This window comes from Conger conger, chromosome 2 (genome assembly GCF_963514075.1).
Source record: "Conger conger chromosome 2, fConCon1.1, whole genome shotgun sequence".
In the NCBI taxonomy this organism is placed as follows: domain Eukaryota; kingdom Metazoa; phylum Chordata; class Actinopteri; order Anguilliformes; family Congridae; genus Conger; species Conger conger.
In genome coordinates, this window is record NC_083761.1 from 74097487 (window position 1) to 74109187 (window position 11701).

The following is an 11701-nucleotide window of genomic DNA, read 5'->3' on the forward strand; positions in this document are numbered from 1 at the left end:
CTTATTTCTTGTAGTAGATTTCCAAAATATAGAGTAGTTGAGGTCCCCCACCACATGTTACGCAATATTATATATTATATTATATAAATATTATTATTACGACATCTTAAAATAAGTATATAATTATATTAATTTAAGGACAGCTTTCTATTACGTGCTGCGGTAAAAGAATGATTTTGAAAAAGTGTAGTTTAGCCTGGCACTAAACTTAATCTGTGTGCATGACACCAGTTCTCAATAACATGAGATTAGTTGGAACAAAAATCAACGCACACAGGATTATTCCAGCGCCAGGGTTAAAAGGAACCAGTGTAGTAGTTTCAGTAATGGTGTTGACTAATGAAGGATTATTACACAAGGTTAATTACGCAACAGAGCGGTGGGCAGTGATACTGCTATGGAATAAAGTTTCAAATATATATGTTTTAATGTTGATAATTAGTGAAAACGTGGGATTTTGTAGAGGTAAAGTTGTGTGTTTTATTTGTGAAAAGAGAGTAACTTGTGCCCAATTTGACATCAGGCAGCAATGCAGGGGGTTTCTAAGCCTGACCTGCAGATCTGGCATGAAGGTGGAATTTACCACACCCTCTCTCAGCAGTGGAGCTCCAATGGCGTGGACGCCATTTTAGTTAACTTAGAATCAGCTTCTGAATGAGCATTTTATGTTTAAATGAACACAATAGTGTTATTCGTTACCTTTGTGTTTAACAGCCCAATTACATTGCGTTACATTAATGGCATTTGGTAGACGCTCTTATCCAGGGCAAAGTGTATAGCCATAGGACCAGGGCCATTTTTGATCTTCAGATAAAGCGTATGCATGTGCCAATATTGCTCATGCTTCGCTGAAATAGGTTACGAAAGGTCTTGCAAAAGATCCTGCATTATTTAGCACTGTGGCGGCTATGCGCAGTGAAAGGTTTAATGTCAAAGTTCTGAAGTTCCACCACCACCAATTTGCCTTGGCCTTTGTTCTGCTGCTTGGAACCGTTGCACCTAGACTTTAAGTGCCAGTGTCCTTCCTCAGGCATGTGGGCTGACGTTCATTGTATGAAAATGTGCTATACAAGAAAACAGCAAGAGCCTTATCAGCTGAAGAGCCTCCCCAGGCAGGCCCTTCCTCAGCACTGGGGCTTATCAGTTGGCCGAAAGGTGAATAAAAACACACAAACCCACACTAGCAGAGAATTTGCAGAAATAAAGTTCCACATGGAAAATTACCCAGTTTAAACTAAAGCTCACCTTTTTGAGAAGCCATTGTGGGAAAATATATGCACTACTCATGGCTAGAGGCTAGAAGTTTGGCTAAATTCACTGTCAATTTATTCTAAATGGATTTAAGTACTCGGAAAATATTTTTATTGAGGGATTAATTGTCATATTGTAAAAGCTACCAGTATTGATCATACAGTATGTAGAGAGTTCTATTTCTGCATTATGTGTGCACACACGTGTGTGTGTCTGTGTGTGCACGTGTGTGCATGCGCACGTGTTTGCTGCATGTATAAAAATCAAGTTGACTGTAAAATATGTGTTTGTCGTTGAATGTTTTTGCAGGGGCTTGACTCTTGAAATGTGGTGGGGGTGTAGCGATGGTCAGGTCCCCTCCCACTGACTCTTGCTGAAATGTGGTGGGAGTGTAGAGATGGTCAGGTCCCCTCCCACTGACTCTTGCTGAAATGTGGTGGGGGTTTAGAGATGGTGTCTTTTTCCAGGGGCCTGACTCTTGCTGAAATGTGGTGGGGGTTTAGAGATGGTGTCTTTTTGCAGGGGCCTGACTCTTGCTGAAATGTGGTGGGAGTGTAGAGATGGTGTCTTTTTGCAGGGGCCTGACTTGCTGAAATGTGGTGGGGGTGTAGAGATTGTGTCTTTTTGCAGGGGCCTGACTCTTGCTGGAATGTGGTGGGGGTGTAGAGATGGTGTCTTGTGCTTTTGCACTCTGACCTGCACTTTAATGAAAATGAGTTGGGAGGTTGCAGTTGCTCTGCCAAAGTTGTTAGCATTTAAAAATGCTTTTATTCTTTTATAATCAACACACACACACACGTACACACACATTCTCTCACACAGACACGCATAGGCTTACACGCAGACAAACACACACCAGCACACACACTGCAGTGCACGTTTACACACACACACACACACACACACACACACACACACACACACACACACACACCACTAGTTAGTTGGACAGGACTCATACTCTGAAATCGGAATTACAGTATGCAGCCCAGCCCATCTCCGTCCTGACTTCTTATCTTTTTGATCTCCAGGAAAATAAGTCTTTTCACCTTGCTGGTGTAGCCTTTTCGTCAGGAGGAGAGCGGTGCTTTCTTTTGCTTTATTAAAAGGGCTGCCCACAAGGCATCACATTCAAATACACACATCGCATCTCCCACACCATAATTAGATAGCATCTCACTATCTCACCTACACACTCCCACACAAACAAGTGAACTCTTTCCAAATGCATGATTATACCTACACACAGGGCACACGAACGTACAAAAAAAAACTGCACGCTCGCACAGGCATATGCATGCACACACACACACACACACATACACACAGTACTATCATCTGCCCAAAGCTATGCATCCCACACATGGAAATAATGCATCTACACATACACATACATGCACAGTTGCCTACTTACAAACTATGCTCTGTACATAGTGGTGCATCCATCCAACACATGGGCACACACACACACACACACAGTACTTAAACTATCCTCTGTACATACTGTCACGATGCATGCCTCCCACATGTGCGTACACCTACACACACACACACACACACACACAGACACAAGTACGTACAAACTATCCTCTGTACATACTGTCGCAATACGTCCCTCCCACACATGTGCACACACACATACACACACACACACACATGAGTTCGTACAAACTATCCTCTGTACATACTGTAGCAATACGTCCCTCCCACATGTGTACACACACACACACACACACACACACACTGGTCCAGATACATCGGGGCCTGCTGAGGTAGCACTGGGTGGGCAGCTCTGAGGATCTCGGGCTGATCTCTGGTGGACTGGGACTGGTAATCCAGTCAGTTCCCCCTGTTCCTGCTCTCATTAACCTGCCCCATCTGACTGCAGGCTGGGACTCGCTTCATTAACTCCAGCCAGGAAGGGCTGCAGGGACACAGTGGCTCCGAGGGGCAGGGTTGTGTGTGTGTGACAGTGTGAGTGTGTGTGCGTGTGTGTGACAGTGTGAGTGTGTGTGTGACGGTGTGACAGTGTGAGTGTGTGTGTGTGTGTGTGACAGTATGAGTGTGTGTGGGTGTGTGACAGTGTGAGTGTGTGTGGGTGTGTGACAGTGTGAGTGTGAGTGTGTGTGTGTGTGTGTGTGTGTGAAAGAGAGAGTGAGTGTGAGTCTGTCTATGTGCATATGTGAGGGGGGTGTGTGCGTGTGTGTGGGGGGATGGACAGAGATGCTGAATAGAGGCAGCACAGAAGCACCCACGCGCACAATCACAGAGAGAGAGAGGGGGGAGCTAGAGAGCGAGAGAGCTGGAGTGGGGGGGAGAGAGACAGAGAGTGAGCAAGAGAGCTAGAGTGGGGGGGGAGTGAGCAAGAGAGAGTGAGTGAGAGAAAGGGGGTGGAGAGAGGGCGGAGAGAGAAGAGAGAGAGAGAGAGGCACCAGATTAGAAGAGAAACTGCCTAAAGTTCTGTCCTCATTGAAGGTCTACATAGAGCGATGTTCCGTGCGGTTTCACGCTCACCACTGGGCTTGTTACTTCATACGTGTATGTACATGAAGTATACCACAGAACAACACGTCCAGCACACTCTGTCAGTTTCTCTTAATCTCTATCTCCATCTCCATCTCTCTCTCTCACACACACGCACATGCACGTCATGCTATCGTACTAGTAACTAATGAGTCACAGTGAAGCCTGTGTGTGTGGAGTGTGCAGCTTGGGGTTCTTCACTGTTCCTCTAGGCTACATTACTGTGCTCTTTTTAACAGGGTCTATGTCTGCCCCCATATCTCTCTGTCATGCGTTTTTAATGCTAAACTGTCTCACCAACTCTTGTCCCGGTGCCTTATGTCCCCCTACCCTCCCACACACACACACACACACACACACACACAAACCTTCCTTCAAAATCTCCCTCACACACAATACCTGTCTGAGACTCAACATGCATATTCGTAAGGGTTTATGGTTCCTTAATGTTTTCACAGTTGTACTTAAAATGCAGCGTTAAGCAGTAATGTAGCATTAGGAAAGGGGAATTTCATGGAAGGACAATAATTGACACAAGAGCTGTCATTTTCAAACTCCATTAGCGAACCGCATTTCGATGAAGCGTTCACATTTTCTACTTTCTTTTTGCTCTGTCACGCATTTCCCCTCACTTACTGTAAGAATAGCTGTAACATCCCACTCACTCTGTCTTCCCTGTACTTTAAATCCCATGCTCCAAGCAGTGACTAGCTCAGCTGTGTTTCAGCACAACTCTCTCTCTCTCTCTCTCTTTCTCTCTCCCTCCCCCCCCTTCTCCCTGTCTCTCTTTCTCTCACTTGCACGCTGTTAGCACTTAGATTTTGTGGCGAAGCAATGGCAATAATATCAATAACCAGGCAACAGACTGTTATTTCTGTTGATGGAAGACCAAACTTTTACCTCTCTCACTCTCTCTCTGGTCTGCAGCATCTCTGTTGCTGTATTAAGCAGTTTTTGCTCTTTTTTTTCTCTCTCTCTCGCTCTCTCTCTCTGTCCTTCCTTAGTTCCTGGGAGCCTATCTCTCTCCTGCTAACAGCACCACCTCCTCACTGCCTCACTGTTCTCCTGCTCTCCCCCCGCGGTGCCTGCCCGCTCTCCCCCCCTGCCCTGCGGAGCGCGTCTCTTACCTGCGTGCGCGTCTGTGTGTGTGTGTCCCAGGCGATGTTCGACTTCAGCGGGAGCGGGAAGCTGGAGCTCAGCCTGCGGGCCGGAGAGGTGATCTTTCTGCTCAAGAGAGTCAACGCCGACTGGCTGGAGGTGAGAGAGGGAGAAAGAGAGAGGGATGGAGAGAAGAATGAAAGGGAGAGATGGATAGAGGGAGGGAGGGAGGGAGGGAGGGCCACTGGGCTGGGATAGGAAGGGATGCAGTGATGTAGAGTGGGAGGGATTGCAGGACACAGGAGGAGGAGATGCAAGTGGGAGAAGTGGAGGATGAAGAGGGAGGGAGAAATGGAGAGAGTGAAGGTAGAGAACAGATGGAGCAAAGAAGCAGCCAGAAGCCAAACCACCCTCTATTCTAAACATAAGACATGTTGTTTCGCCTGTCTTCCCTCTGGACCAAGTGTAACAGTACTTGTCTTAGTGCAGTGATGGGGACACTGTGCTGTAGGAGATGCTGTCTTGTTAAATCTGTGTCATCATTCACCGGGCTAAAAAAGGATGCTCTGGGATTTTGAAAATAGGGTTTCCTGGTGTCCTGGTAAAAATTTTAATCTGGCTCTTTCAATTTGACCGTTAAATCGCATTCTAGTTTAACCTCCCTGTCAACTAATAAGTAGTGAAACGGTTATGCCGTACTCTTGCCAAAAGGGTATGGGACACAAATGAATCAAAAGTCAAGAAGTGGTAGAAGAAGAGATAAGAGTAATGGGTCAAAAAGGAAGGAGGGAGAATTAGATGGAGATGAGGTGAGACCAGTGTGGAATGGAAGGCAGAGAAAAGTGAAAGGGTGGGGAATAGAAATATGGTGTGCCCACAACTCTAGCAGGGCCAGTCAATCATATCCAAAAAAACTCATCAAGGCTGCCCTGGTTTCATGCTGCACAAAATTTTTACAAAAAAGTACAAAAGCAAAAAAGGCAGAAAGGAGGATGGGAAAGAATGAAGGTGAGGCATCCGGGGAGGGATGGGAAGGGGGGGAACATGTTTCACAGCGAACAGTGTCCATTTTCTCCACCTAGGAGTGGTATGGTTGGCTTGCTCTGGCTCAGCTGTGGCACATTACAGCAGGGTAACAGGGTAATATACTCCAGGGTGGAGGAGATGGGGGATTGCACACAAATACTAGAGGCCAGTGTTGATGCAGTCATGCTCGTGCATAAATATAGCATCAGGCAGGCAACACTCTCGGTACATTTCATCTTTTGAAGTTACTGATTCGTGTGTCGTTTTGTTCGTAATGTTTTAAAATCCATTAGCCTATTTGAAATTGTTCTCAAATGTGTTTGTGTGTGTGTTGTGTGCGTGTGTGTGCATGTGCGGTGTGTGTGTGTTTTTATGTTACTGTTTTTGTGTTATTTGCACTTCCTCGTTTGACTGTTTGCTATGTTGCAGAGCCTTAGGAATGATTATAATGGAGCTATAAAGACCCCCCCCCCCCCCCCATTCTTACCCGCAGGGGACTGTGAGGGACAGGACAGGCATTTTCCCTAAGTCCTTTGTGAAGATCATTAAGCCCCTCCCAGACAGTGACTCTGAAGGGGAGGGGCAGGAGAAGGGCGCGGCAGGCTCCTACAGCTGCCTCCGCTGCTACCTCCAACAGGGCCCGGACGTGGAGACCAGGTGAGTGTGGCAAACACAGAGAGGTAGGCCAATGGATGGACCTGCTCTCAACCTTTAGTCTTCCTCTACAGCAGTGGCTGCAGTGATCTAACATCCTGTAGGTTTTCACTCCCAAGACCTCATTCAACAGCTAGAGCAGAGGTGGCCAATCCTGGTCCTGGGGGGGCTGCTGGCTTTTGTTTCCACCTGAACAACAAAAAACACTTTAGCCCCAAGAAACCAGGTGAGCCGAGTTAACCGTGCAATGGACTGCTTTAATGGATCGATTAGTGCTGGGAAACAACAAAAACCAGCAGTCCCTGTGGCTCACCAGGACCAGGTTGGCCACCCCTGAGCTAGAGGCTGTGTTGAGCTGCTAGTCAGGAGTAGCAAATTGGGGTTGGAATGAATTTTCACATCCTTACCATACTGTATGGGATGGTAGATCTCCAGTAACAGGGTTGGTTACTTTTGGCCATCCTGAAATACGGCCTATATAACAATACATCTTGTGTGGTTCCTTAGCTCAAAGTGCCCCGGGTTTACACAGAAATGTTTAGAGGCGCGTGAAACCATTGAAGAAGAGGTTTGTGTTTTGCCACAGGGACGTCTGTGTAGAAGAAGACCTCTCCACCCAGCCTGCCTACAGCGAGCTCCTCACTCTTATGAGGTACAGAACGACTTTGTCCAATATCTTCGCCCCAGCGCTGCCATTGCTGGCTGCTCTGCTCACTACTGGAACCTTTTCCCACAATGCACCACCATCAACGGTTTCCACACCCCACTGAAATTACTGTTCCATGACGGACTGGCGCTATGGGTAGGGAAATAGGGCTTGCGAATCCAAGGTGCCTCCACTCCACTGCCCTTGAGGACCTTGATTTGAGGAGCCGGGATCGAGAGTGACGACAGTGCAGAGTTCCTGCCTTAAAAATGCAGTGGAAAAGCACTGGTGCTTCCTGGAGTTCCTGGTCCACAGTATAGAATAAGTAACTATTATGCTATGGAAAGCCACTGTCAGTTATCATCGCTCTCTCTCTCTCTCTCTCTCTCTCTCTCTCTCATAAAGCTGTTGTTATGTTTCTGAAGGAAGAACGCTTTGTTAATCAGCTGTGTCTTCTACACACATTAGTGTCCTGGGTTCCCCTTTCATTCCCATCTCTCTCCCTCTCTCTCTCTCTCTCTCTCTCTCTCTCTCAGGGAGGTGTTCAAGTTGGAAGACATAGCGCTGAACTATCGCGACCCGGAAGGAGACCTCATTCGTATTTTGGATGACGTGGACATCGGACTGATGTTAACGGAAGGCAGGCTCCACGGAATGGCGGTTAAGCGGCCTGTCAACCAGTTCCCATGGGAACTGTACATCACGCTGGCCTCTGACCTGTCTGTGTATAATACAGAATTCTAAGTGTACACCTAAATGACTGTGGGAGAAAGGTGGACCCCACACTGCTCTCAGTGAGACTTCAACTTCACAGTATTCACATTTTACGGTAACCATACAGTACCGTGCAAAAATGTGAGAACCACTGCTCAAAAAGCCTTTTACAATTAATATTTAAGTGAAGAGAAGAAAACCTGACATCTAGCTAGTACAGTGTTAAACATGACACATTTCTGACACTTCCTGTAGCCAGCTAAGAGTCTTTAAATTCTCGCTTTTGGCTTCCTGGCGGAACTCTCGCTCAGAAATATTCTTCGGCCTCCTTGCATGTATGGCAGGTTTGAGATCTCGCCAAAGATTTTCAATAGTATTTAAGCCATTCCAAGACCTTCATCCATCTTTCCTGGAGGTACTTCATGGTTGATTTTGAGTTGTGCTTTGGATCATTGTCTTGCTGGAATATCCAACCTCTCTGCAACTTCAGTGTCTGGACTGACCTATGGCGATGTCATGTAGGTCTTTGTTGTTTAAAGTATGTTGTATTGCTGTCATGTGAACAGCTAGACCTGTGATTGCACACTTTTTACAATCTTGCTTTAAAATTTGCAGAAAGGTCTCTTGTTTGTTGTCCTACCATTAGAGTTCAGGTTTTCTTTTGATCACATACAGATTCATTGTAACAGACATTTAAACGAGTGCCTGCATTTTTGCACCCCACTGTATGTAAGTCCACAGTTGCTCAAGATATGAAGGCAAATCACTTTTGCACATTTGCATCACAATTTGTAGTGCCCTCGGCCATCTGCTCTGAACACAACCATTACAGCTACTTCAGCAATATAAATCAGGTCACTGTTCAAAGTAGTCATTTTTTCTCTGTTTTTTTATGACTGATTCAGGAGTATTTCAGGAAAATGCTGAAGTACTTCCCGTATAATTTTGTGTACTATATATTGTACGTTACACCATAATACCATGTGTCCTTTTGGAGTCTTCAAATGGCCTTTTTGGAAACCCGCCAAGCTTAGCTTAGAAAAAGCAATGGAGAATGCTCACTTTTGGTGATAATGTCATCAAATGGATTTGGTTCATGTTGTGGTTCCATTGTGTTTCTAAGCCCACCTGGCATGTGTCCAGCCCTCAAAAACAATAAAATATTACCGGTTTGAAAAAAAGCTTCCACTTCCACTGCTTTTGAGCTTCTGTAACTTTGCTTCAGTATTATTTAGAGTAATTGTCTCTTGAAAAACAAACACCCAATGATTACCCCTCAGAATAGACCTCTGCAGAATATGCTGAATATTATGCATGTAGTTCTGTAGAAGGGGGTTACTTAAGGGGGTAAATTATGAACGGCCTGTAGCGTAGCGGTTAAGGTACATGACTTGGACCTGCAAGGTCGGTGGGGCGACATTGGCTCAGGCGGTAGGAGCAGTCGTAGGATCGCTGGTTCGTTTCCACCCTGGGTGTGTGGAAGTGTCCGTGAGCAAGACACCTAATGCTCCTGATGAGTTGGCCAGTGCCTTGCATGGCAGCCAGTTGCTGTAGCCTGACAGGCAGAGCTTGTTATTCAAATTGTCGATAGCCCACATGCAATGTTTACTAACTGGTCTTTTAGCTGGGTTATTAGATTCAAGCTGATGTGCTATTAAGGTTAAGGTAAACCTCTTTATGGTGTAAAGATTAAAAACACTTTCCCACCACTAACCACAGGAAACAGTGATCGAGGTGATTTAAAGGCGTTCCCACTCCTTTTTTTCTGTACTTACACTTGCAACAAATTTACACTGAAAAAGTGGTTCAATAACAAACACAGCCGACAAACAAGATCGGATACATAGCAGTGAAAATAGTTAAAATAAAATTCAAATGTATTAAAGCTGAAGTAGCACAAATACGTATAAAAGTTAAATCAAGGAGGGTAAGCACAAGGCTAAAACCAGGTAAAGACCAATAATTGTAAAGAAATAAAATAAATAACAACAATAATAAAAGTAATAATACAAGTGGTAATAGTAATAATTAAAATAAATAAAATAAATATATATGCATGCGTATAAAATAAAATACGGATAAAAGCAGTGCTATAAAACCTAGGTAAAAGCCATGGTCTTTTGCTTCTATAGCCCATCCACTTCAAGGTTGACATGTTGTGTGTTCAGAGATGCTCTTCTGCATACCACTGTTGTAACATGGTTAGTTGAGCTGTAGCCTTCCTGTCAGTTTGAACTAGTCTGGCCATTCTCCTCTGACCTTTCTCATTAACAAGGCATTTGTGCTGCTCACTGGATTTTTAACATTTTTATATATACAAAAAAAACAGCAAACTCTAGAGACTGATGTGAATATCCTAGGTGATCAGCAGTTTCTGAGATACTCAAACCACCCTCTCTGGCATCAACAATCATTCCACAGTCAAAGTTACTTGGATCACATCTTTTCCCCTTCCTGATGGTTTATGTGACAAACACCAATAATGACCTAGAATCAAGACGAGATACTGGATGCTCTCTTGTATCTGCACTAAGAGTACAATTGAACAGATCTTACTAATCAGAAAGCCATTTGTCCAAAATATTATTGTGCCCTGAAAGTATAATGTATGGATAAAAAGTGTTGTAATTTCTACATGATGAAACCCAAAGCCACAATGAACAAATAGTTGGAAGAGTTTAGTGATTTCTTTATTTTTTATTACAATACACTGGCCTTAATGCCATTCTCAAATCAGCCTGCAGAGCAAGTGCTGGAAAGTGTATTTCAAAGGGGGAACAGAACAGGAGGATATGAACAGAGACAGCAAGCACCAGAATGGTTTCCCAAAAACACTAACAAATGACGCATGGAATTAAACTGAATAACTTACACAACACAATCACACAACAGAATAACCACGGGTACATTAAATATTTACAGTAGAAAAGTCCATTGACAATAGTGCAATTCTGGGAATTATTGCCTAATATTCAGGCGCAGTGCTGCAATATGTATTTACAGTGGTATGAAAAAGTGTTTGCCCCCTTCCTGATTTCTTATTTTTTTGCATGTTTGTCACACTTAAATGTTTCAGATCATCAAACAAATTTAAATATTAGTCAAAGACAACACAAGTAAACACAAAATGCAGTTTTTAAATGAAGGTTTTTATTATTAAGGGAGAAAAAAAATCCAAACCTACATGGCCCTGTGTGAAAAAGTGATTGCCCCCCCTGTTAAAACATAACTGTGGTTTATCAAACCTGAGTTCAATTTCTCTAGCCACACCCAGGCCTGATTACTGCCATACATGTTCTCAATCAAGAAATCACTTAAATAGGACCTGCCTGACAAAGTGAAGTAGACCAAATGATCCTCAAAAGTTACACATCATGCCGAGATCTAAAGAAATTCAGGAACAAATGAGAAAGAAAGTAATTGAGATCTATCAGTCTGGAAAAGGTTATAAAGCCATTTCTAAAGCTTTGGGACTCCAGCGAACCTTCCCAGGAGTGGCCGGCCGACCAAAATTACCCCAAGAGCGCAGCGACGACTCATCCAAGAGGTCACAAAAGACCCCACAACAACATCCAAAGAACTGCAGGCCTCACTTGCCTCAGTTAAGGTCAGTGTTCATGACTCCACCATAAGAAAGAGACTGGGCAAAAATGGCCTGCATGGCAGAGTTCCAAGACGAAAACCACTGCTGAGCAAAAAGAACATTAAGGCTCGTCTCGATTTTCGTCTCAAAAAGGTGTGTGTCCCATTACATCTGGCGTAAAAGTAACACCACATTTCAGAAAAAGA

At 44.4% G+C, this 11701-nt stretch overlaps 2 protein-coding genes across 2 annotated transcripts in view; one reads left to right on the forward strand and one right to left on the reverse strand.

The window, feature by feature from the left end:
- pvalb7 (parvalbumin 7) overlaps positions 1 to 5079 on the reverse strand; it is a 27190-nt gene extending 22111 nt beyond the window's left edge. The window contains exon 1 of the mRNA XM_061222986.1: positions 4902 to 5079. The gene's annotated coding sequence lies outside the window, so the exon portion shown is untranslated. The remainder of the gene's footprint in view (positions 1 to 4901) is intronic.
- Positions 1 to 9093, forward strand: part of ncf4 (neutrophil cytosolic factor 4) — a 22114-nt gene extending 13021 nt beyond the window's left edge. Inside the window, exons 7-10 of the mRNA XM_061222985.1 lie at positions 4933 to 5031; positions 6392 to 6555; positions 7139 to 7204; positions 7735 to 9093. Of these exons, the coding sequence (XP_061078969.1) occupies positions 4933 to 5031; positions 6392 to 6555; positions 7139 to 7204; positions 7735 to 7942 (537 nt within the window). The 3' untranslated portion in view covers positions 7943 to 9093. The remainder of the gene's footprint in view (positions 1 to 4932; positions 5032 to 6391; positions 6556 to 7138; positions 7205 to 7734) is intronic.
- The last annotated feature ends 2608 nt before the right edge of the window (positions 9094 to 11701 follow it).